This window comes from Pelodiscus sinensis, chromosome 1, assembly GCF_052426305.1.
Source record: "Pelodiscus sinensis isolate ZL-2025 chromosome 1, ASM5242630v1, whole genome shotgun sequence".
Lineage (NCBI taxonomy): Eukaryota > Metazoa > Chordata > Testudines > Trionychidae > Pelodiscus > Pelodiscus sinensis.
In genome coordinates this window covers 188,373,369-188,399,357 of record NC_143052.1, presented here as the reverse complement: position 1 = coordinate 188,399,357, position 25,989 = coordinate 188,373,369, and the positions used below count along the sequence as shown (strand labels likewise).

The window sequence follows — 25,989 nt, the reverse complement described above, 5'->3', positions numbered from 1 at the left end:
ACGGGCAACAGGGGCTTCTTGCACAAGAATCCCCTATGGCTAAAATGGCCATCAGAGCTTTATTGCGCAAGAGAGCATCCACATTGCCATGGATGCTCTTGTGCAAAAGCACATGGCAGTGTGGACGTGCTCTTGCACAAGACCTTTTGTGCAAGAACTCTTGCGCAAAATACTTCTTGCGCAAGAAAGTCTGCAGTGTAGACGTAGCCTTAGGTTTATTGAAATGCTTCTGCTCTGCTCACAATTATTTTGGAGAAAGTTGGCTCTCTAGTTAATACTTTGGATTATGAACTTTTTTAGTTCATCAAGCCTTCTTACAGCTGCAACTCCAGTCTCTCCTTTCATGTGTTGTCTCTTCTGAGCAGTTGGTTTGGAAGTGTCCCTGGGCAGGTAACACTCCCTGCTGCACCTTCCTTTCCTCGCCACTTTCCTTTCACTGAGGGTGTGAAACATGCAGGGGAGGGGGAGTAAAGGGGAGGAGAGTGATCGCAGGGCTCATTTGAAGGCGTGTGGAAAAAGGCGGACAAGCCAGAAGGTTAACATCTGAGTTGACAGGAACTGATTTTAGGACTGGTTACATAAGTTGGCAGAAGAGAAAGCTGCTGGCTTTTAAGGACACATGGAGGACAGGGGTAGGTGTGGAATCAGCCTTTCCCCTGCCCTGCTCCCACTGAGCTTCTACTTTGCTTTGTGCTCTCTTTGAGCTAACCCCCTTCCCAGAGACTCCATTCCCAGATTGGGAAACGGGGGAAAGAATGAATCACTTCTCCTCTAAATATGATTTCAGACTGAATTTCTAAACAAAGCAAGTCCACCACAAACTCTCCTAGTCCAGAAACCAGCCATAACAAGGGAACTGGCAGATACTTCTAAATGGTAATATTAAATCCATCCTGATGTTATCATTATGGTGCACTCCCTGTTATCTGCATACCACAGGGGACACTAATTTTATTTGTATAACCTTAAATGTGGATAACTGAAAGGGTAGGGGCCATTCAACAGCAGGGTGACCCTCCTCTCACCCCTCATGACCAGGAGCTCATCCTCCTCCTCCTCCTCACAGTCCTGGCTGTATGTCTCTACTCTGCCCTGATAGGACTGCTTCTCCCTCCCACAGAGACTGGCTCTGTGGCAGTGCACGGATCTCTCTGCAGCCCTGCTATCATGGGAGTGAGCGAGCAGGGCCATGACAGTAGAACTGTAGAGGAGTCCCTGCACTGCCCCAGAAGCCATTCAGCAATAATGAGCTCATCCTCACAGCCCTGGCCAGAGATCTCTGCTCTATTATCTGAACTCATCCTTGTCCTCCAGCATGCAATACAGGCTGCAGAGGTCACGTCTCTCATGCTGGGAGAAAACAAAAAACAGGACTATGTAGCACTTTAAAGACTAACAAGATGGTTTATTAGGTGATGAGCTTTTGTGGGCCAGACCCACTTCCTCAGATCAATATGTGGAAGAAAACTGGCATAACCAGATATACCAAAGGGATACAATCAAAAAAAGTGAACACATAAAAAGGACAAATCAAATTTCAGAACAGAGAGGGGATCAGGCGGGGCGGGGAGAAGGAAGGGATTTAGACACCTTGGAAGTTCAGATCATAGGGTTTTGGATAAACAAAAGTATCCTGTATTAGTGCTCCCTGTGTATCCCTGACATCTTTATACTCTAGAACTAGGGTATAACGTAATTGTTAATTGAATAATTGTTCTAGTCGGGAGGAGAGGATGGAAGTATGGGTTAGATGAGGAGACACAATCGAAGAGTCTAACATCAGGAAATGGCAGATAAATAGTGACAAATCATTGAAGTGCTTATACATAAACACTAGAAGTCTAAATAATAAGATGGGTGAACTAGAGTGCTTCATTTTAAAAGAAGGATATTGATATAATAGGCATCACAGAAACTTGGTGGAGTGAGGACAATTAATGGGACGCAGTCATACCAGGGTACAAAAACTATCAGGAGGACAGAACAGGTCGTGCTGGTGTGGTAATGGCACTATACATGAACAAAAAATGTAGAATCAAATTAAGTACAAATCTTAAATGAGCCAAAATGTTCCATAGAATCCCTATGGATAGTAATTCCATGCTCCAATGATAAGAATATATTATCCTATCATAATACAAGGGGATAAGGGATATATTATTGACCACCTGATCAGGACAATGATAGTGACTATGAAATGCTAAGGGAGATTAGAGAGGCTATCAAAATAAAAAACATGATAATAGTGTGGGATTTCAACTATCCCCATACTGACTGAGTACACCACCTCAGAACAGGATACAGAGATAAAATTTCTTGATACCTTAAATGACTGCTTCTTGGAGCAGCTGGTTCTGGAACCCACAAGGGGAGAGCTATTCTTGATTTAGTCCTAAGTGAAGCATAGGATCTGGTCCAAGAGGTAAATGTAACTGGACAGCTTGAAAATAGTGACCATAATGCAATAAAATTTAACATCATTATGGTGGGAAAAAACACTTCAGCAGCTCAACACTGTGGTATTTCATTTCAGAAAGGGGAACTACAGAAAAATGAGGAAGATAGTTAAACAGAAATTAAAAGGTACAGTGACAAAAGTAAGATTTCTGCAAGTTGCATGGAAACTTTTCAAAGACACCATAATAGAGGCCCAACTTAAATGTATACCCCAACTTAAAAAACACGGTAAGAGAACCAAAAAAGTGCCGCCATGGCTTAACAACCAAGTAAAAGAAGCAGTGACAGATAAAAATACATCTTTTAAAAAGAGGAAGTCAAATCCTAGTGAGGAAAATAGAAAGGAGTATAAACTTTGTCAAGTTAAGTGTAAAAATATAATAAGAAAAGCCAGAAGGGAGTTTAAAGAACAGCTAGCCAAAAACTCAAAAAGCAATAGCAAAATGTCGGTAAGTACATCATAAGCAGGAAGCCGGCTAAACAACCAGCGGGGCCTTGGACAATCGAGATGCTAAAGGAGCGCTCAAAGAGGATAGTCATTGCAGAGCAGCTAAATTAATTCTTTGCTTCAGTCTTCACGGCTGAGGATATTGGGGAAATTCCCAAACCTGAGCCATTCTTTTTAGGTGACAAATCTGAGGAATTGTCCCAGGTTGAGGGTCATGAGAGGAGTTTTTGGAACAAACTGATAAACTTAACAGTAAAAAGTCACTGGACCAGATGGCATCACCCAAGAGAAATGGCGCAGGGAACCCTGGATCAACTGGGAAGTCCCCCTCTGATCCCAGGCTCCATGGCTTTGAAATGTACAAGAGTCCCTGCTGAGGACTCTTGTGCATTTCAAAGAAAGCACCTGTGTGCAGCCCGGAATCAGCGGGACTTCCTGCTGGCCCCAGGCTGAATACAGAGTTCATTCAACATTCCTTCTTTGAAATGTACAAGAGCCCCAATAGGGGTTCTTGTACATTTCAAAGAAGAAATGAGGAAGTGCCTATCAACTAGTCGACCAGTCAATGGAAATTCCATCGACTAATCAATTAACCACATTTTAACAGCCTTAATTCCTAACATAGCAAGTCCCATCATGTGTCTTTTGACTTCTCTCATATATAATACAAAGTGATGAAAACCAAGACCATATAATAACAATTACATGAAATTTTCTTTAAGGGTGAGAGGCTGAGATCATAAAAGACTTACTGTCTTGATTTGCTACAAAGTCATTTGTTTCCACCCAGTCAGATTTCACTTGTCCTAACTCAGCTCTAACACGTAAAGTAATTGTCCAATAGCTTTTGATAAATGGATGTGTGAAATTGCATTCAGTCTTTGTAATGTTTGTGCAGTTAATTTCTTCCCAGTCCTCACAGGCCTTTCTGCAATACAAAATGAATAGGAAAAAAGGTCAACAGAATCACCTCACCTCACAGCTAGCACAACTGACAGCTGATAGCAAACTCTCCCCAAAATATAATTCTTTACACCAGTGGTCACCAACCAGTAGATGGGGATCTACTGGTAGATCTTGGAGCCTCTGACAAGTGATCCTGACTGCTTTGGCTAAGAGGCTATCAAGTGCCTACACTTCAGCTGCCCCTTACCCCCACTGCTGTGCATCTCCTGCCCCTCCCCCTGGGAGTCTCCTGCTTTCTGTGCAGGGCAGGGGAGGGAAAAGAGGGGTGCTGATGTCAGGGTGCCCCCTCTCCCATTCTGTATCCTTTCTCTACAGAGCAGAGAGGAGGCACAACAGGACCAGGGATGGTGTTTGATGGCTGTTTTTGGGAGTGGTTCAGGGCCAGGGCACGGGTGAGCCTGCCTTAGCCCCACTGCACCACCACCACCCAGGAGCCACCAGCAGTGCCCAGATGGAGCCCACATCCCAAACTCCTACCCGAGTCATGAGCCCCCTCATGTACCCCAAGCCCTTATCCTAGCTCTGAGCACCCCTGCATCCAAACATCCTGCCAGAGCCTGCACTTAGAACCCCCTCCTACATCCAACTGCCTGCCCCTAGAGCAGCTCAGAGCCCCTCTCACACTCTAAATCCCTAAATCCAAGACCAGAGCCTGTGCCCCAACCCTCTGCCCCAGCCTGACGGAAGTGAGTGAGGATGGGCAAGAGAAGGAGGCTGGAGTGAGCAGGGGCGGGGCCTTGGAGAAGGGGTAGGAAGGTAGTGGGGCAAGGGTATTTATATATGAGGTAGATCTTGGGTTGCACTTAAATTCAAAAAGTGATCTCATGCTTAAAAAGGTTGGAGACCCCTGCTTTACACCTAGCCCATTTCTAAAGAATCAAAATTTTATATCAAAGTACAACTTTCAAGCAGTTTTATTCTACAACCTTGCAACACCTTCTCTTGAAATATCTGAAAGTTTTCAAAATGTAGCCAACTAAAAATGTCATGAGATAGGCAGGGGACAGACTGTAAGCTCAGAGCCTGAGTACCTTTCACTATTACTCCTAATGAAATTCTGCATCAAAAAATTACAAATCCCATGAACAAATTCTGAAAAACACTGTGTATTTTATTTACACAAAACAAAGGCGAAGGCTCCAGGATGGCAGTGGGGAGCACAGATCACTGGTTGCACAGAGGTGACAGATCACCCTACAGTCCTCTCCTTGGAGACAGACTCAGCTTTGAGGCTGAACCTGCCCCGGCACAGTGCAAGGGTCAGGCCTGCCACAGAAACACCAGGGTACCTGCCTGCCGGACCAGGCATTTGTATATTGTAACTATTACTTACGTAGTATACTGGACTGTATATAACACTGAGCCACTGTTGACTTTAACAGGAGCCCATCTCAATAAATTCTGATAATTATATGAGTAAATTGTCACATTCTGTGGTGCTGGTAACTGGAGCAGATATTCTACGAGAGAGAGAGAGAGAGAGAGTATCAAAACAGTAAATACAATTTTTCACCACACAGTAATTTTCCTTGTCTCCAAAATTCACGGCCATGTATTTTTATAGCTTTGCCATAACCTTGTCTCTCCCACCTACTGCAGAACAAGAGACCTCCCCATCCCCATTTCCAAGTGTATAATGTACCAATGCCCTTCCCTCTCTATTACGTATTATTGTTTTCTGTACTATTGCCTAATACTAGGCACAAGCTGTAGTTCACAGGTAAATTCAATATCGTAAAGAAAGGTTTTGGGAGAAGAAACAATAGGAAAAAAAATCAAATCAGTTCATTTTTATTGTAGATTAAACTGACAGAACCACTCTGATATACAGGTTACCCAGCACTTCCAGTTACAGAACCCTGAATCACTTGTTTATAACTTTGCCAAACTTAATCAGTTGGGCTGACATTTTCCACACTGGGACTATGTCTACACTGTCAGGTTCTTGAGCAAGAACTCTTGCACAAGAACACGTCCACACTGCCATGTGCTTTTGCGCAAGAACCTCCATGGCAGTGTGAATGCTCTCTTGCGCAAGAAAGCTCTGATGGCCATTTTAGCCATAGGGCTTTCTTGCATAAGAAACCCCTGCCGCGAGTACACACCGCCCTCTTGCACAAGAGCCCTTGCGCAAGAGGGCTTACACCTGTTAGAAAAGAGTGTAGCTTTTGCGCAAGAAGCCCAAAAGCTTCACTTTACTACCACACTTTACTGTAAAACTTCTTGCGCAAGAGTGGGCAGGCAATGTGGATGCTCTGTGGAAGAATTGCCATTCTTGCGCAAGAACCCACCAGTGTAGACCTAGCCTGGGTGTCTGGCTCAAGCTAAATTTTTTTGAAACCTTCAGGCAAAATGGATCAGCCATCAAGATTAGGAAAACATGTTGTTTTTCCCATGTTAAAAAAATTCATGAAGCCATTTCACTGTGAAGTTCTAGTACAGGTTGAACCTCTGTAATCCGGAACTCCCTCGTTTGGCAACACCTCTGGTTCAGTATCCTCGGCAACCCTCTGGATGCTCTAGGGCTGGAGCATTCCCTGGGAAAAACTAGCACCAAGCTCCTCTCACTGCTCCCCTTCTCCTGCAAGCTGGCAGCGCTGCACTAAGCAACTCTTTCCTCACCCTGCCAAAGTTTCTGGAGCACTGCAAACAGTTGATGTGCGGAATTCAAACACAAGGAGGGAAGGGAAGGAGTATGGCCAGGATGTGCTTGAGGGAGGAGATTTGAGGCATGTGGAACGCTGGGGAGTTGGGAGCAGAGCCTGTGCCTGGGCAGAGGGGGTCTTGGTTCAGAAAATTTCCTGGCTTGGGACTTGTCAGGTCCCAAGGGTGCTGGACCAGGAGGTCCAAACTGTACCTCCATGCTTTGGAGCAGGGGCTTGAAATTTGATAGGGGATGGCCTTTGGCTATTCCCATGAAAAAATGTCCAAATTCAGCTAAATTACTCTGAATCATATGCTCAGCAGAGGACTTATTAGAATTCTGGAGCTAAACTATCTACTGCCCACACTGAGCATGCTGCATTCCATAGCTACTATGGTGGGGCCAAGCACCAAAACTGAGGGCAGAAGGACTGTACTCTTAATGACCCTCCTGTTGGTGCCTAGGTAACACAGAAGAAGAAGGTGTCGGATCAAGGTACAGGGGATTACTGCCACACTGGGGCAGGGGAGGGAGGATATCGGAACAAGGAGTCTGGTGAGGGAGGGACAGACAGAGGGGAAGGGACAGACTAGTACAGGAGCCTGGAGTACAGGGGGGGAAGAAAATAAATTGCAACTACTGGGAGCTAAGGGGCCACTGAGACTGGCTAGGCAAGAAGGCAGGTGAGGAACAGCTCAAACAAAGAGATTAAGGGATGGAGACAAGACAGGACTACACAGAGTGGAAGGGGACAAGTTTGTGAGGAACAGGCACACAGGTCTATGAGAACAGGAGGAGGAGTTGCACTGTATGTAAGAGAGCAGTATGATTGTTTGGAGCTCCAATACTTAGAGGGAGAAAAGACTGATGAGAGTCCATGGATTAAATTTAGAGCTGGAAGCAACAGGGGGGATGTTGTGGTTGGTGTCTGCTACAGATCGCTGGATCGGGTGGATGAGATAGACGAAGCTTTCTTTGGACAACTGAGAGAAGCTTCCAGGTTGCAGGCCCTGGTTCTCATAGGCGACTTTAATCACCCTGACATCTGTTGGGAGACCAATACAGCAGTACACAAACAATCCAAGAAGTTTTTGGAGAACGTTGGGGCTAACTTCTTGGTACAAGTACTGAAGGAACTGATCAGGGGCCATGGGCAGCTTGACCTGCTGCTCACAAACAGGGAGGAGCTAGTAAGGGAAGTAGAGGTGAGTGACAACCTGGGAAGCAATGATCATGAGATGGTACATTTCAGGATCCTGACCAAAGGAAGAAAGGAGAGTAGCAAAATACACACCCTGGACTTCAGAAGACCAGACTTTGACTCTCTCAGAGAACTGATGGGCAGGATTCCCTGGGATGCTTACATGAAGGGGAAAGGAATCCAGGAGAGCTGGCAGTATTTTAAAGAAGCCTTATTAAAGGCACAGGAAGAAACCATCCCGATGCACAGCAAGAAAAGCAAATACGTTAAGTGACCAGATTGGCTTACCGGGGACATCCTTGGTGAGCTTAACCACAAAAAGGAAGCTTACACGAAGTGGAAACTTGGACAGGTGACTAGGAAGGAGTATAAATATATTGCTCAAGAATGCAGGAGAGTTATCAGGAAGGCAAAAGCGCAATTGGAATTGCAGCTGGCAAGGGATGTGAAGGATAACAAGAAAGGTTTCTACAGGCACGTTAGCAATAAGAGGGTGATCAGAGAGGGTGTGGGACCCTTACTGGATGAGGGAGGTAACCTAGTGACAGATGATGTGGGAAAAGCTGAAGTACTTAATGCTTTCTTTGCCTCTGTCTTCACAGACAAGGTCAGCTCCCAAACAAATGCACTAGACAACAGTATGGGAAGGAAGTGGACGGTCCTTGGTGGGGAAAGAACAAGTTAGGAACCATTTAGAAAAGCTAGACATACACAAATGCATGGGCCCAGATTTAATGCATCCAAGGATACTGAGGGAGCTGGCAAATGTTATTGCGGAGACTTTGACCATTATCTTTGAAAACTTGTGGAGATTGGGAGAGATTCCAGATGACTGGAAAAAGGCAAATGTTGTGCCCATCTTTAAAGAAGGGAAGAAGAACAATCCAGGGAACTACAAACCAGTCAGCCTTACCTCAGTCCCCGGAAAAATCATGGAGGGGATCCTCAAGGAATCCATTTTGAAGCACTTGGAAGGGAAAGTGATGAGGAATAGTCAATAGGGATTTACGAAGGGCAAGCCATGCCTGACCAATCTGATTAGCTTCTATGATGAGGTAACTGGCTCTGTGGACATGGGAAACTCAGTGGATGTGATATACCTTGACATTTGCAAAGCTTTCGATACGGTCTCCCACAATATTCTTGCCAGCAAGTTAAGGGAGTATGGATTGGATACATGGACTGTAAGATGGATAGAAAGCAGGCTAGACTGTCGAGACCAACGGGTAGTGATTAACGGCTTGATGTCAGGTTGGCGGTCGGTTTCTAGCAGAGTGCCCCAAGGATCGGTTCTTGGACCAGTTTTGTTCAACATCTTTATTAATGACCTGGATGAGGGGATGGTTTGCATCCTCAGCAAGTTCACAGAGGACACTCAGCTAAAGGGAGAGGTAGATATGCTGGAGGGCAGGGGCAGGGTCCACAGTGACCTGGATAGATTAGAGGATTGGGCCAAAAGGTTCAACAAGGACAAGTGTAGAGTCCTGCACTTGGGACAGAAGAATCCCAAGCATTGTTACAGGCTGGGGACTGAATGGCTAAGTAGCAGTTCTGCAGAAAAGGACCTGGGGGTTACAGTGGATGAGAAGCTGGCTTTGAGTCAACAGTGTGCCCTTATAGCCAAGAAGGCTAATGGCATATTAGGGTGCATTAGAGGACCATTGCCAGTAGAGCCAGAAAAGTGATTATTCCCCTTTATTCGGCTCTGGTGAGGCCACATCTGGAGTACTGTGTCCAGTTCTGGGCTCCCCATTATAGAAAGGATGTGGACGCATTGGAGAGGGTTCAGCGGAGGGTGACCAAAATGATTAGGGGGCTGGAGCACATGACCTATGAGGAGAGACTGAGGAATTTGGCTTGTTTAGTTTGCAGAAGAGAAGAGCGAGGGGAGATTTTAAAGCAGCCTTCAACTTCCTGAAGGGAGGTTCCAAAGAGGATGGAGACACGCTGTTCGCAGTAGTGACGGATGGCAGAAAAAGGAGCAATGGTCTCAAGTTACAGTGGAGAAGGTCTAGGTTGGATAGTAGGAAAAAACTATTTCACTAGGAGGGTGGTGAAGCACTGGAATGGGTTATCTAGGGAGGTGGTGGAATCTCCATTCCTACAGGTTTTTAAGTCTCGTCCTGACAAAGCTCTGGCTGGGTTGATTTAGTTGGGATTGGTCCTGCCTTGGGCAGGGGGCTGTACTTGATGACCTCCTGAGATCTCTTCCAGCTCTATGATTCTAAGTCCTGCTGACTCTGGGCTCCATACTGTGCTTCCTCTTTGAAATGCACAAGAGCTCTCACTGGGGACTCTTGTACATTTCAAAGCTGGCATGCCACACGGAGCCTGGGATCATCTGGGGACTCTGCATCTGACCCCGGGCTCAGTGCAGTGCTGCTGCTTAGAAATGTTGGGGACAGCCCAGGATCAGCTGGGACTCCCCAGCTGATCTTGACCTGTGTGTGACATTTCAAAGTGGCTTGGAGCCTGGGATCAGTTGGAGGCTCCCCAGCTGAACCTGGGCTCCATGCGGTGCTGCCACTTTGAAACGCCACTACAGCATTTCAAAGAGGCAATGCTGCACAGAGCCTGGGGTCAGCTCTATGCGGTGCTGCTGCTTTGAAATGCTGCACCAGCATTTCCAAAGGACTGCGCCATGTGGAGCCCGGGATCAGCTGTGTGGCACTGTCCCTTTGAAACGCCACTGCGGCATTTCAAAGCGGCAGCACCACATGGAGCCCAGGATTCCGGGTTTCATGCAGCACTGCCACTTTGAAGTATCCCCCCCTTAATGCCTCTATCCTATAGAAGCAGCAAGGGGGAAGGGCGGGAGAAGCGACTAATTGACTATTATGTCGACTATCTAATGAGCATTTGTTTATTGGATAGCTGACTAGTTCTTAACATCCCTAAACTGCAGTCAACAAGGTAAAAACTTCCCAAATTAATAAATGCAAAATGAGCCTGCCAGCCATTATTGAAATAGATGGGAGAAACCCCCATGGAATGAGACACAGTTAAAACAAAATACAGAAAAAAACCTACCCACAGCACAAACTAACAGCTAAGTATAAAACAGAACAATGAATTTCATAGACAAAACAAATACCATTTTAAATGGCCTTTTGTGTTTTTCCATTAATCTGAGTCACCATGTGATGTTTCATATCATTTAGGTATGATTACACCGTATTAAAGCACAAAATGTCAGATCAATGAGTTCCTTCCAACATTTAAATTTCTTTGATTTCTTCTATCAATTGGAATATCAAAATTAACAGTTTTGTATCTCAAAATACCCAGTACTTAGTCTGTCCGTATTTTTTAAAAAGCAAAATTACATCCGAGAAGCATGAGACACGAGTGTATTATAGTTTGCCTCCCAGTTATCATTTTATAACCCCATCTGTGAGGATATTGGAATGCTACAAGGCAAGAGTTGAAACAGGGGTTTCCACTCCTGATGATGGCATAGCAAGGTGGCAGCACTGTGACATGTTACAAGCAAGACTTACTGACTTCAATTAGTAAACTGCTTAGAAAAGTTGAAATCCAAAGATATACATAATTTAGCCATTTAAAAAAAATGAAAAAAAATTAGAAAAGGGGAAAGGCCTATCTACTTCAGAAGTCTTGGCTCTACCATAGGCAGACAGCAGGGAGGGGGAACCTAACGTCCAGTCCCTGGCTTGCATGGAGCCGGCATTCGAGGCTCAGGGCTCCTCCTCAGCACTGGGGAGCCCCCACAACCTTCCCACAGGGCTGGAACATTCAAAATCCACTATCCTGGGCTCCAGCAGGCTCTGGTGTGAGAGGGGAATGTGAGGAGTCTCTCTCCTCCTCAGTTAGGGGAGCATCAGTGAGGGTTTGGATGTTTTTGTTTTATTGGGGGGGTTTTTGCTTCTCACTTGTGTGTAGCTCCTGACTGATTTTTCTGTGGGTCAGCGGCCTCCGACCCAAAAGAGGTTCCCCACCCCGGCATACAGCAACAGAGAAGTACTTCTAAATGGATTTTATTTAATTCAACTTTAAGCATTGGACCTCAGAAATGTGATTTTACATACCCTCACTAGGTATGTAAAATTTTACATACCAACTCAAGAAGTGATGCACTGTGGGTGGCTGTCCCATAGTCCCTGCAGCAGACTGGAATTCTGGACTAGTGTCCCAATGCCTCATGATATGAAAACTTATCGCAGGTAGTAATGGGGGCACATCAGACTCCCACGTCTGTGTCTCAGAAGCAGCCTTGTCCTGTGGTGCACTTGTCTAGGCTCCTTTATAGTAATATGGCATTGCTGTGTGTCCCTGATGTAGCCCTCATCCACTATGCCCTGGGTGATTCTGATAGAATCACCCAGAATCATTTCTGACACAGATAGCACCCTTTCTTTTGCTGGTTCAGAGCTCTGCCTGCACAGACTTGCCCCAACTTCCGCAGTAATCATATCCATTGTCTCCTGAATGCTCAGTGCTGGAGGCATTTGTGATCTTGGCCACGCATGTTCAGCTGTGCTGGTGAACTCTGCATGCTGCTCCAACAGGAAATGTACAGTCAGAAATTCCTGGGACTTTTCCTGCTCACCTAGCTGAAGAGTATTGGGGTTCAACTTCAAAGCACTTGCCAGAGCATTTACAACTGAGCACTCTGGATCATCACCAGGACTCTGAATTACAATAAAAGGTGTTTCCACTGCCCTTAATTTGAGATGTGAATGATGCCTGAGGCTTTACTCCACTTGCTCAGGCAGAGTACAGGGGTCAATTTTAAAAGCCCGCATGAGGGCAGAAGGGACTGAGCAGTGTAGACACATTCATTACAAATTCAACCTAATGGATGAATACTAGGGATGTTAAATATTGGTTAACTGAATAGTCAATTAATCCAGTGCCGTAACTAGCTAATTTTGCGCCCGAGTCAAGTATATAAAATTGCGCTCCCTCATGTTTATATATTCAAAGTAGTTATTTTGTAGAAAAAGGGAAAATACATAAACAACAATAATTAATTTTAGTTTACTAAAACTTCTTTCGCAAGAAGCCACAGTCACTGGCAAGCAGAGAAATATTCACAAGTTGATTTCCAAATATGGGAAAGATTCGGTCAGATTATATTCATGAATTAACTGTAGAACGTCCAGACTAGTTGCAGATGAAACATCTGGCAACAACACTAACACCTGATGTTTAAAACTCTGAATCTCTGATGAAATTTACGAGGCATTCAAATCACTGTCATATTTAAAATTTAAATCGACTGCTGCTTTTTGAAGATTAGCAGTATCCGTTTTAACAAAAGAATCGCCTGAAAAAAAAACCCCGCTTCAATTCTTAAACTTAAATACAATAGCCTTTAAATGGTTCACACTCCCAGTTAAAATAGTTATCTTGAAAACTGGAAACATTAAGGGATTGCCACATTGACTTTACCATGGACCTCATAAAGGAAACATCTTATTAGAAATTGGACAATGGCACTCCTAAGGGGCGGTCCATGTTGACTGTCGTCAGTGCGAGCAGGGGCACTGATGTGGCACAAGCAAAGATAGCTTAGTACAGTGGTCTCCCAACCTTTTTACACCCAAGATCACTTTTTAAACATCAGGACAAGTCAAGATCGACCCCATGCCTTCCCCAAGACCCCACCCCTTCCTTGAGGCTCCGCCCTCTCTGTTCCCCTCCTCTCCATCACTTGCTATCCCAGCCCTTATACACTCTCACTGGGTTGAGACAGGAGGTGTGAGCTCCTATGTGGGAATGAGGGATATGGTGTGGGAAGGGGTGAGAGGTACAATCTCTGGGAGGGAATGTGGATGCAGGAAAAGGTAGAGAAGGGGATGCTGGCTCAGGGAAGGGGCTTCAGGCTGAAGAGTGTTGGGCTCAGGTGGAGGGTTGGGGTGCTGAGCAAGCCGCAGGCTTGTGGATGTGAGGGTGCAGGAGCTTGGATTGGGTGTTTGAGGAGCTCAGGGCAGGGAGGCTGGGAGCATGATGGGCTCAGGACACAGATTTGTGGGGTGTGGATGGTGCAGAAGTGTGGCAGAGGACTAAGGATGGGGGGGCAGGAGTTAGGGGATATGAGATGCTCAGGACAGGGGGTTCCAGTGTATGATTGGCTCAAATGTGAGGTCTGGGGGAGGTGCAGGAGTGTTATGATGCTGCCACCTAATGGGAGCTTGGACCCAATTGGGGGTTTGTTGGCCAGGCTTAATTTTTAAATAAAATATTATGTCAAACACAAAATGTTTCAGCATTGTCTTTATTTATGAGAGGGGTGGGGAACCTGTTTTGAGTCAGGGGTCACTGACCCACAGAAAAGTCAGTCAGGGCCACACAAGTGAGATGCAAAAAAACAACACCTCCAAAAAACCCCAAGCCTTACTAATGTGGCCCCAACTGTACTTGTGGGGGCAGGGAACAGGGTGCTAGGGCAGGGGACAGGATGCTGGGGGTGGGAGGAGGGGACAGGGACAGCAGGGGCCAGTACCTGGGGATCCTGCAGCTGTGCGCCAGATCCAGGAAGCATGTGCGCTGCTTCCCCCTCTCCCAAACAGCCATGCGCTGCCTGAACAGCTGGGTCTGTGGTGCACTGGCGACTGCCTTCCCGCTGCCTTCCTGCACGTGAGGAGGAGGGGGCGGGAGGGAGAAGGAGGAGTCCCGGAATCACATGAGCTCCAACTGCTCAGGTAGCACACATCCTGCTCCTTGCTCTGCATGGCAGCCACGCAGGGCTTGAGCAGTTGGAGCTGGTGGGGTGTTAGGACTCCTACTACTCCCCCGCCCCATGCACAGGAAGGCAGCAGGGGAGGGAAGTCACCAGCACATCACAGACCTGTTGTTTCAGGAGCGCACTGGCTGTTTGGGGAGAAGTGCAGCCCGTGTACTTCCTGAAACCCTGGATGTGGCGCATAGATGTTGGACTGCGCCCCTCAGCTTTGCGCTGGAAGCAAGTACCTCACTCGCCTCCCCCTTGTTACAGCCCAGCATTAATCTCATGAATTCTTATTGGTTACTCTCCTATTCTATAGTACCCCAGCAGCCCTGTCTCTACTCCTAAGAAGCCCCCTGCCACTTAGTGCTGCTGCCTCTGTGGGGTGCCAGATGGGAGTTGGTCCACGAGGGGAGCCAATATAAAAACCAGCTCCCTTCGCAGACTGGCTACCTTTCACCCTCTGGTACTGCCTCTGATACAGAGGCAGCAGTGTGGGGTGGCAGCAGCCCGTGTTCAGGGAAGGTCTGAGCTCCCAGACATGGCGCAAGCCAGGACTGAGCCAGGATGCCTGCCCACCTGGCTCCTAATACACTTTAAATACAGATCCACAGCAAGGGTAGGTCCTGGACCCATAGCAAGCCAGGACTGAGCAGGGCTGCTGGCCAGCCTGCTAAAAAAATATACTGGTGGGGGGAGAGAGAAATGTGTGTAGTCCATAGCATTAGCCTGTAAGCTTTTGCTTATTAGTTCATTAACTACACTATTGCATCCCTATCAGATACCTCAACAAATGCTTGTAGGATAGACCAGTCCTGGCTGTATATATTTATGAACCATTCCCCAGGAACAAGTGCTTAGCATTTTTATGAATTAGCAAGAAGGGATGTGAATGTTTAACTGGTAGGGGCTGGAATAGCTCCCCGCCTGCTGCAGGCAGGGGGCTGCTCCAGCCCTGTGGGGGCATAACAGACAGGGTTCCTGTAGGCTGGACCAGCCCCTGCCAGTGAAGGGGGGAGGGAGGGCAGAATGGGCTACTCCAGCCTGGGGGGGAGGGGGTGGTGATTTCCAGCAACCTCCCCTACCCTTCCATTTAATCCAGTGTTGGGAAACCTTTTTTGAGTTAGGGGGCTGCTGACCCACAGAAAAATCAGTCAGGGACCACAGAGAGGTGAGAAGCAGGGGGAAAATTCACTGTGGCCCCCCCATTTAAGACACTCCCCACATTCCCCTTGCACACAAAAGCCTGGGGGGCCCAGCCTAGTAGATTTTGTGTGCTCCAGCGACACAGGGACATGGGAGTGGGGACTGGAGCACTAATGCAGGTTCCCCAATGCTGGAGGTGGCCTTAAGCTCAAGCGGACAGATCCATGCAAGCCAAGGGCTGCCTCCCACCCCTGGGCCTGAGGTTCCCCACCCTTGCTTTTAATCGGTTAACGGGTTAAACAATTCAATGGGATTTTACATCCCTAGCAGCAAGTGTCCAGACATTATAGAGGAAGAGAGTAGCCTTCAGTTATATACGAAATACAAGATAATTTTTTTAAATCGCCAAGTTAGAAAACAAACACCAGTAAAGGCAAGTGAAGTCCTGCCCGCCTTCCAAAGGATTTTCTCGACACTGAACTGAAAAGTCGGGGGAGACTTTGGCTCCCCCATCCGTGCCCAGGGTCTTCCGCGGGGATACGCGCCCCGGGGGCCTTCCCCACTAACTACTGCCCGAAACCTCCCCAAGAAGCGCTCTCGCCCCAGCGCTGCCTGGGCCACCGCTCGCTCCCCCGGAACCTCCCCAAGCCGCAACCAAGGAATCGCCCCCAGGCAAGTCGCTACGAAGGGCTTGTTTACCAGGGACTCTGCAGGAAAAGAGCCCCCGCCCCCTCCCACCACCATCATCCCGCCCGCCCTTCGTCCGGCCCCGCTCGCTGCAAAGGCCAGTCCCCCCATAGCCCCACCGGGCGCCCCTCGGCGTGGGGCTCGCGGCACCTACCTGCGGCAAAGCCGGGCTTGGGCGGGCGCAGCAGCAGCAGCAGCAGGATGCAGGGGAGCAGCGCGGCGCTGGGGCGCGGCATGGCCGAGGCTGGGGCGCTGCTCACACGCCCGCCCCGGGCTCCTCACCCGGGTCAGACGAGCTCCGAGCTGCGCGGCGCCTCTCCCCTGGCTGTGCGTGGAGCCGCCCGGCCCGCCTCTTCCCGGAGCTCCGGCGCTGCCCGAGCCTCCCAGCCGCCCACGTGCGGGGCGGTGCCCAGCAGCTGCCGCCGCGCTGGGGGATCCCCAGCAGCCGCAGCGCGGAGGGGGGCTGGGGCAGCGGGACGCCGAAGGGGGCTGCGGAGCCTGGGCTGGACTTGGCTGCTGCTCCCCGCGCCTCTTTGCCCCGCCGTCGGGCATAAGCCGCGCCCACGGCCCAGCCGCCAGCGCACCCCTTCGGCTAGTGGTGCCGGAGCGAAGCCGCGGCCTGGCGGTACTTCCTGGTGCGCCAGGCCGGGCCAGACAGGCGCGGTGACAACCCTCCCCCCTTGTCCGCCGGGGTCCCTGCGTGGAACTGCAGCACCCAGCGTCTTCTGGGCAAATCCTGTTCCCACGGTGCTCGGGGCGGGGGAAAGCACCAAGGCCTCTTGTTGCTTTTTTGTCCCGTTTATTTGCTTGCTAATTTTGGGAGAAGTATTCCTGTCATTAAAGAGCCATCTTTTAATTACCGGAGAGGGGTGGTTACCTGGCCTAAGCTTAACCTGGTTCCTGGTTTAGAGAGACAGCTGCCTCATACCTCAGTGACAGAGCTAAACTCCAGCTTCTAGACCAGCCCTTCAGCTGACCTACATTGCCTCTCCCTTTATTAAACAGTAAAAATGGGAGTGACTTTTTCTCAAAGTTTACAGAAAAAATTCAGCTCTGGGGCTACGTCTAGACTGGCATGATTTTCCGGAAATGCTTTTAACAGAAGTTTTTCGTTAAAAGCATTTTCAGAACAAAGCATCTAGATTGGCACAGATGCTTTTCCGCAAACGCACTTTTTGCAGAAAAGCATCCGTGGCCAATCTAGACGCACTTTTCCACAAAAAGCCCTGATCGCCATTTTTGCGATTGGGGCTTTTTTGCGGAAAACAAATCTCAGCTGTCTACAAAAGGGACTTTTGTCTGAACAGGAGCAGCATAGTATTTCCACAAAAAGCATTGATTTCTTACAGTAGGAAGTCAGTGCTTTTCTGGAAATTCAAGCGGCCAGTGTAGACAGCTGGCAAGTTTTTCCAGAAAAGCGACTGATTTTCCGGAAAAACTGGCCAGTCTAGACACAGCTTAGGTGAAAACCAAGCGTGGAACATTATAGCATGAGCCTACTTTGTAACAGTGTCAGATAAGAAAATATATAATAGATGAAGAATGACGTTTTAGCCTTCTTTCCTACAATAAGCAGATCCAGCTCAGTGGATGGCATCACCTGTATGCAGAATCCCATTGCAGAACTACTTTGGGTGGGGTAGGTTTTTTCCTTTAAACTAACAGAAAACCACACTTTTAGTCTGGAATGCTGTAATGGCACCTGATTTAATGGAGGGAGTACAAATGAAAAAGTAAAAAAGTATGCAATTTTTTTAGCAGTTCTATGGTTTCCGAAATAATAAGACAGTATGGTTATCATGACCACACACAGTATAAGCTTACTGAGTAGTGTGCAGTATTGCGCATATATTTGTGGTTTAAGTGAGAAAACCTTGCATCAGGTGGTTAAAAGTCCCATAGCTTTCACTAGTTGCTTCTGGCACACTGCAAACGTGTGGTTATAGTCTAACCACATCTCTTCGATAATGTTATTGATTACACACCAACAGTAAACAAGGGTTTTGGAACAATTTTTAATAATGGGGTGCAGAGAGCCACTTAACCAAACTATACAACTATAAATCCTGTCTATAGAAGAGAAACCACTTAAAGCTGGGAGGAATGCAGCCACACCCCTTCCCCCACACCTCGAGGTCCAGTATCTGTGATAGTAAACTTATACAAACCCTTGGTAATATTGAAAAATCAGAGTTCCTCCTAAATCAGATACTATACTGATAATTGGAATACAAATAAATTCACAGGGCAGAAATTTGTCTTTTGCAATCTTAATTTTCTTCTGGCATTTTCATCAATTTCAATAAAACCCTCTGATACTGCAAATGTCAGGCTTACAGGTACAGTATATCAGTTGAGCAGAGATATGAAGTTCTTCAGAATAAACACAAACAATAATTGGGTATTCAAATAGACATGAACAACACATATCAAAGAGCAACAGTGATGAGGTCAATAATCGTATTTTCTTCTTTGAGTGCTTGTTCACATCAGTTCCAATCAGTTGACTCATATACTCTTCCTCCAGAGGTGGGGTCAGAATTATGGAATTGCTGAGTGGAGAACTGCCCTGCCAAAAACTGCATCATCTCTGGCAGCCTGTGTGATGGCATAGTGAGTGGTAAATGGGTGCACAGGTTTCCACTCTGCGGATTTATTCAATGGGCACTTGGACCAGGAAGGCAGTTGATCAGACTTGGGCTCCTGTAGAGTGAGCTGGGGCTGGTATCTTGGCCAACGCATGTCAAGGCTTGATGCAATCAATAACCCAGGATACGATGCTCTGTGATGAGATTGGGAGTCCTTTCATTTAGTCTGCCACTGCTACGAACAGTTGGTTCGATTTCCTAAATTATCTCATGTGCTCAACATAAAACACTAGGGCTCTCCAGACATCTAGAACATTTGGTGCCTGTTCTTGTGTACTAGCATACAGTTTGGTATGAAGATTGGTATGAAGATGTCTTGCCCTGTATGAAATTGAGAAACCACCTAGGGAGAAATGCTGGGGGGTCTGAGTTACACATTGTGTCAAAGTCAGACAGGACTCACAGTTTTGTCAGACCGCTCTGTTTATTAGCAAAGCCGCTCTGCTAAATGCACCCAGAAAATGTGAGTGCCATACAAGGTTCAAACCCCTTGATTTATACAGTCAAAAGAAAGCCAAAATTAACAGGATTAAAAGAGGGGCAAAACTTCACATGATTAGTGTAAGGCTAGTCAAGTATCTTCATTTCCAAATCAAGCACACAGCAATCTCCTGTTCATATCACCTTGGTTATCTCAATTGCTTTCTCCCTAACACCTAATGTTCCTTTTCCTATTAACTCAGGCCCACCTGGCTAGCACTCTGATCTGCAAACCTACAAACAACATTAACATACTTTTCTTCTTCCTGTTCAGAGACAAACAGTATTCCTTCAACTTATTCAATTATTACAGCATAATTCATCTTTCTCTTACAGTATAATTCTTTCTACTTTCACATTGTCCTTATAGAAAGCCTTGGGAATGAGTGTCTGAGGTTAATGCTTTTAGCTCAGGCACTCGCCTGGATGATGTAATGGCCATCAGGAATGCCACTTTCCACAAGAGGAAGTATGGTTGTGTGGCACTGCGCACACCAGCACAAAAACCTTTTCCACTTAATTAGGTAAGTGGCTCTGGTGGGCAATTTTTGGTTACCGAGAAGCACCTCCCTCACTGATTCTGAGCATTGAAGCTCCCTGGGATTTAACCATGAAGCTTCTACGCTGTGAGAGGTCGGGGTAAAAGGACCTGGTGAAGGAGGTGACCGTGATCCTACGTGATGAGATCAGGAAAGACTGGCAGAGTGATCGGGTCTTCCACTGAGAGGCCCAGAAGGGTGGTGTACCAATGCTGGCATGGTCTTGCTGGTGTCAGCAAAATTACTTCCGCCCCATCTCTGCAGATTTCAAGTAGCACCTTGTGCAGGGAAGAGAATGGCAGAAATGTCCCCTTCAGTGGAGAATGAATGCTTCTGAAATGGAATCCACGCTTCAGAAGGGGGCAGAATACTGGGCACTCTTTGTTGCTCCTGGTGATGAAGAAGTTTCTTTGGAAGGCTCAGATCGACCAATCATGGGTGAAGAGCATCCTGCTGAGAAGGTCTGTACATTTGTTCTCTATTCCCTGGGAGATAAGAGAAGATGCTTCCAGGTGTATGGAGAGGGCTACACAGAACTCTCAGAGCAGGAGAGCTTCCTGACAGAGAGGCAAGGACTGGGCCCAGCCCTGCTTGGTGATGTAGGACATGGTGGAGGTGGTGTTGATTTTCACTGTCATGCACTGCCCTTGCATTGAAACCTGAAAAGTCTGACAAGCCAGTCTCACTGTTCTGAGCTCCTTCACATTGGTGTGGAACAGGATTTTGGATTGGGATAACAGATCCCCAATGTGTGCTCCCCAACCCAGATCTCATGTGTCTGTTACCAAAGTCAGATCCACGATGTGGAGGGGTGGGGGGAAAAGGGAGGCAGAAGGGGCACTTGCTCTAGGGCCCAGCAGTTTCAGTGGAGTCCCAGGGCCTTTAAATTGCTGCCATAGGACCATGCTGCACTCTCTGGGCAGCTCTAAGAGCTGGGGGAGGGAGGGCGGAGGAGAGGAGTACACTGCACTCGGGCCAGCACTGAGGGTTGGCTGTCCTCAACCCTGCCCCTCCCAGGAATGCAGAGGATCCAGGCTTCCCACACACACACACCTTGCCCAGGAGCCCACAGAGGCTGTCATTTCCACTGTGAGGAGGGCAGAAGGGTATTGAAGGGGGTTCTGTTGCAAATCACATGAGGTTCCAGCCACCACTGGAGAGTGTCCAGGACATGCCCCAGGATGTTAACACCAAGTCCAGACTGTCCCAGCCTGAACAATAAGTCACACCTGGAAAAGTCTGAGTCTCAGTGTGTCCACTGTGATTGCCAAGCTGCTGGCACTTCTGGACAGTGTCCACCACAGCAGTGAGCGTTCTACCTCAAGTATATGGAGGCAGCCTCCAAATCAGACAATTCCCCGTGTGATGACACAGTGGTGCTGATGACCCTTATGCAGGGGGCAGTGCCATAAGGATGATAACAGGGATAGGCACCTCCAGCGCTGTAGAAGCCAACTAACCGTTTCTTGGTGCCAGATGCTCATGTGCTGGTGCCCGAGAGTGTCACAGTGACAGAAACCCAGATTGGTGCTGGGCTGGCATCAGGGAGCATTGCAACAATCATGAAGTTGCCAATCCTTTAGTATCTAAAATATAAAGGGTTATTTACCAAAAAGAAAAAAAGTGAGAGTTAAAATTGGTTAAAGGAATCGAATATCTACAACAATTGTAAAGTTCTTGGCTCAGGTTTGTAGCAGTGACAAAATAAACTGCTGGTTGTTAAATCTCTGGTTGCTTCCAAAACAATGAAAGATCCTCGGTACTTTGATTAGAATGCTCCCATTAGTAGAAGTTCATAGTCCAGAGGTTTGAGCAGGACATAGGCAAAATGGAGATGCTTCCAGAGCCTTTTATAGCTTCTGCTGCAAAGCGCATTGTTCTTATGTGGAAAATTACAGGCAAAAACATGGTGTTTGGAGTCACATGGCAAGTCAAATCACATGGCCATGCACACTTTGCTTCCTCTAGTTGGAATGTTCACAGGAAAGTCCGTTAAGTGTAAATAGGTGTCTCCCCTAGTCCACTGTCAGTTAAGTTTTCTTTGATGGGCTATTTAACTGGACTAGTTCCTTCACAACCTGCTGGTTAAACACCTTGTTGGCATTACTGCATGAGATAACATTTGAAGGAGATTCATAGTTAATATTTATTACTGCAGATACAAAAATGATATATGCATATAAATGGCATAATCCTCTTCAGCAAATAACTTATATTGACACTTTACTTGACACACTTTGTACACAATTTGTTGCAATTATATTACATGATCATGTTTAAATCAGATAACGTCATAGTTGGTAAAAATAAACACAGGATAGAAAGATGATAGGGATGAGAACCGATTAGTGATGCAAACCAGCTGGCTTGAAAGATGCAAGATTTCCTCTGTACTGTGTCTCCCAGAACATTTTGTTTGACCTCTTCTTGAACCCTTCTAAGAGTGACTCATCTACCTCCCTTGGTAATTCACATCTAAAGAAGTTTTTCAGTTTCCTAATGCAAACTTACATTTGTTCTGTTCAGCTCAGCTGTCTTAAAAAAAAAAACTTTGAACTTCGGAGTCAAGAAGTTCATCTACAACAAGCTGTTGAGTCAGTTTTGCATTTGTTATTGACCAAGGACAAGGAAATAAATTGCAGTATGATTAACATGACTCTTGTAACAAATGGTCTCGCTAAAAGAAGGTGTTTCAAGATGGCAGTTTTTAGAAGAAGGATACAAAAGTAACATCAAAGCCAATAGGTGAGCACATCAGAATGGCATGTTTACTCTTAGGTAATTAATTTTATCCATGCACTAAAGAAGTTTGCTGTGTAGAAAATATATGCTCTGTTAGATTAACTGCTTAATCAGAAGTCAAGAACCATTTACAATAGCATGTTTCCTCCAAGAGGGGGAAATACCTTTTTCTGCTGATGGCAAGAGTGAACTGGAGATCAGTATCATCTTCAGGAGCCCTTATGTAAACCCAAAGAAGAGTTGGACAAAGAGATAGTAAGATAATTCAGTGCAAAGTACAATTTAGATTAGAGAAAAGAGACAGAAGGCTCAACTAGTAAAATGGTGTGATTACTGCCATTGATCCATAAAGAAGAGAACCACTAAACAGGTCACTGAATCTTTTGAAAAGCTGGAGATCATAAGTATAGCCATGTGTTTTGGCACTGGTATCTGTAATTTCAGGAGAGAACAAAGCTTATCAGTTATAGAATATCATTTCCTTAATCAACTGATTTCTATTTTTTAAGGAAGATACAAGTATAAAGCAAATATGTTGTGTCACTCAGCCAAGTTTCAGTGACAGGTTAACTCAATAACTTAGTTGGCGTCTTCTATCTAGACACAAACAAATTACCTCCCAAGGACCCAATCCTGCAAGCTTCTCTGTGTGGCTGCATACTGCTACCCCAATTTCACTGGAGATCACCCTAGGGTCACACTCATTTGGATTTATTAAATGAGGAATTAACAATCCACTATAGGGTTAAACTAAAGGGGATTGTGCTGTCATTGAATGCCACTATAGGGTGGACACTAGGTGGGGATTGGAGGAGTGGCAGGGAGAGGCCTGGCAATTAAAGGGGCTGCAACTGCATTTTCTTTTTTGGATGCTTTTTTCCCCGCAACAAAACTTTCCCTGCGCTTTTCTTTGGGGGAGGTGGTCCTGAGTGGGGGTCGTGAATGAAAAAAGATTGTGCACCACTACTATAGGGTTAAACTCAAGGGGAACAAGTTCTCTCTCTCTCTCTCTCTCACACACACACACATACACTTTCATTCATTCATGCCCTCAGGCACTCACACACTTAGTCAGGCAAGGGCTGTAGAGAGAGAAAGAGAAAGTCAAGTATGCCCAGAGTGTCTGCCTGCAGCCATAGATCCCTGGCCAGTGAGAGGTCTGCCACGTGCTCTCTCCTTTTATTTAAACTGAGCGGCTACAGTCCCGCACTCAGGGAAGGCAGGATCCTTCCTTCACATTCCTCACCGAGGATCATGACCAGACCTCCCTTCATCCATCTGGGTCTTTTGTTTGCTTAGAGCAACAGAATCTCCATAATCGCTGTGACGGATCGTGCCAGGTTTGGGCACAGCTGAGGGCATCCACTCAGGACGAATCGCTCAAATTCGGGGCTCTCTCTAGCCCCCAGACTGGAGACCTTTCCAAATAGGCCACAAACCAGTCCCACAGAGTGCTTCAGCTGCCTGCCTGAAGCCTCACGAGAAAAACTCCTCTAATACCCCAGCAATATCCATACCCCAGATGGCCCCGGGCCTCATACACAGGTGGGGGGGGGGGTCTTAGAACCCAATCCCACCTACCCTGAACAAGTTCTGTCTGGTTCCAAGAAACCAGCCACAGATCCCAGGCCAATTTACTCTCTGGATCTTACCCACAAACCACGCTGAGCCAATCCTTTAGCATCTACAATCTAAAGGTTTATTACTACAAGAAAGAAAAGCATGAGAAGTAAGGTTGTTAAAGAATCATACATTACATGCATCGAATCTCCCAGTTCTCGATGCAGGCTCTAGCAGAGATGTTATAACTGCTGGCTTAAAAGTCCTTATTGCACATCCTATGTTCGGATGGGCCCACAGTTCTTCCCAGCTCGTGATTCCCTGCGAGGCTGCATCTGGGGTCAGAAGCAGATCTGAAGACCAACATAGAGTTGGCCACATGGCCTACTTATACCCCCTCCTGGCTTCTTCCAAGCTGGGGGGAGTCACATGGCCAGTGGCCAGGTGTGTCTTTGGCCTTCAGAGGCCCATTGTTCCCTGGAAGTTCGCTCATTAGCGTGTCCATAGGCAAACATTCCTAGCCCATTACTCAAGCACATTCAGAGAGACTTACAGTCTCCATACAGATTCCTAACTCCACAAACAGACATTATACAGATATATGAAGAGCAGATATAGAATCAGAAGAAAGTAAGCTTTTGTCTGACCCTTCACATGGCCCCCTTTGTACCACTTTTGGGGCGAACACCTCTCCATGGGTGCAGCAGTGACCCGGCTGCTCCCCTCACAATCCAATAACGTGACAATCGTTTTAATTAGTCATCCCCTGGCTCCACGTTTTTAGCCTTGCTGTTTTCCTCTGTCCAAACAGGCTCCCATCTTCACACACATAATTTCTTATAACAGGATGGAATGCAGCTTAGAACAAGTTACAAGAAAAGTGGCTGAAAGTTGCAAAGATTACTAAATTGCAAAGCTCAACAATCTTACAACAAGTTGCAGAAGTTAAAAGACAAGGCAGCTGAATGTTAAAATGCCGCGGGGGATATTTAAATCCCCCGCGGATTTCCCTATTATGACCTGTGAAATTAACATGCCCCTTTCGGAAAAGGGGCCAGTGTAGACGAGCCCAAATTGTTTTGCCAACTCTTCTGGGGCTATTTCTTTTGCTTAAATACAACTGTCAGGGAGGAGTGGAGAGTCTCTGGGCCTTGCACCCCCATCTGCAACCAGATGTGACTCTCAGCCAGCAAGAAGGTTTATTCAGCAGAACAGGGACACCGCCTAGCACAAACTTGCTGTTAGCACAGAAACCAGGAACAGTCAGTACAATCTATCTAGAGGAGTGGGGGACCCAGAGCTAGGGCCCTGGGTCTTCTTCCTACATCCTCAGCCAGCAGAGGTTCCCTCACCCACCCAGCAACTAGCCTCAGCCCTGCAGGCAGCCATGCCTCCTCGTCCCCTTCCTGGAGAAAAGGTGTTCTCTGGTTACAACCCCCACCTAGGTTCAGGTTACAAGAGAGCCTGAGCTATCATTGTGAACATGCTGGACTAGGCTGCTCAGCGAGAGTCACACCCAAAACTCCCGTCCCCAGCCAGGCACAGTGCAGAGAGTTACAAGAGAGCCGCATAGGACAGTAGAAATCACATACAACATAACAAAGCTAACAGAGTGAATACAATCCCCACTTTGCCACAACAACTACTTCTGTGTAGGTATTTATGTAACACTCACTACCTTAGTACTGAACACCTTAAGTGAATAAGAAATGAAAACTGTACAAAAACACTCATCTAAAAGCAGTGAACTAGGAAAATAAGTTCATTTATAATTTATGTA

The 25,989-nt window shown here is 46.8% G+C and overlaps 1 protein-coding gene and 1 long non-coding RNA gene across 2 annotated transcripts in view; both read right to left on the bottom strand.

Annotated features, from left to right (window-relative positions):
- The window catches only part of IFNGR2 (interferon gamma receptor 2), a 34,174-nt gene extending 17,256 nt beyond the window's left edge, over positions 1 to 16,918 (bottom strand). The window contains exons 1-3 of the mRNA XM_075911074.2: positions 16,395 to 16,918; positions 5,205 to 5,331; positions 3,658 to 3,833 (exon numbers count right to left, since the gene is read on the bottom strand). Coding sequence (XP_075767189.2) covers positions 3,658 to 3,833; positions 5,205 to 5,331; positions 16,395 to 16,476 — 385 coding nt within the window. The 5' untranslated portion in view covers positions 16,477 to 16,918. The remainder of the gene's footprint in view (positions 1 to 3,657; positions 3,834 to 5,204; positions 5,332 to 16,394) is intronic.
- Positions 16,919 to 17,626: 708 nt separating this feature from the next.
- On the bottom strand, positions 17,627 to 25,094 carry LOC149525680 (uncharacterized). Its single transcript, XR_016347999.1, has 3 exons — positions 24,402 to 25,094; positions 21,368 to 21,493; positions 17,627 to 20,392 (listed from the first exon to the last, which is right to left on the bottom strand). It is a non-coding gene; the product is annotated as an uncharacterized LOC149525680 (long non-coding RNA).
- Positions 25,095 to 25,989: the final 895 nt, after the last annotated feature.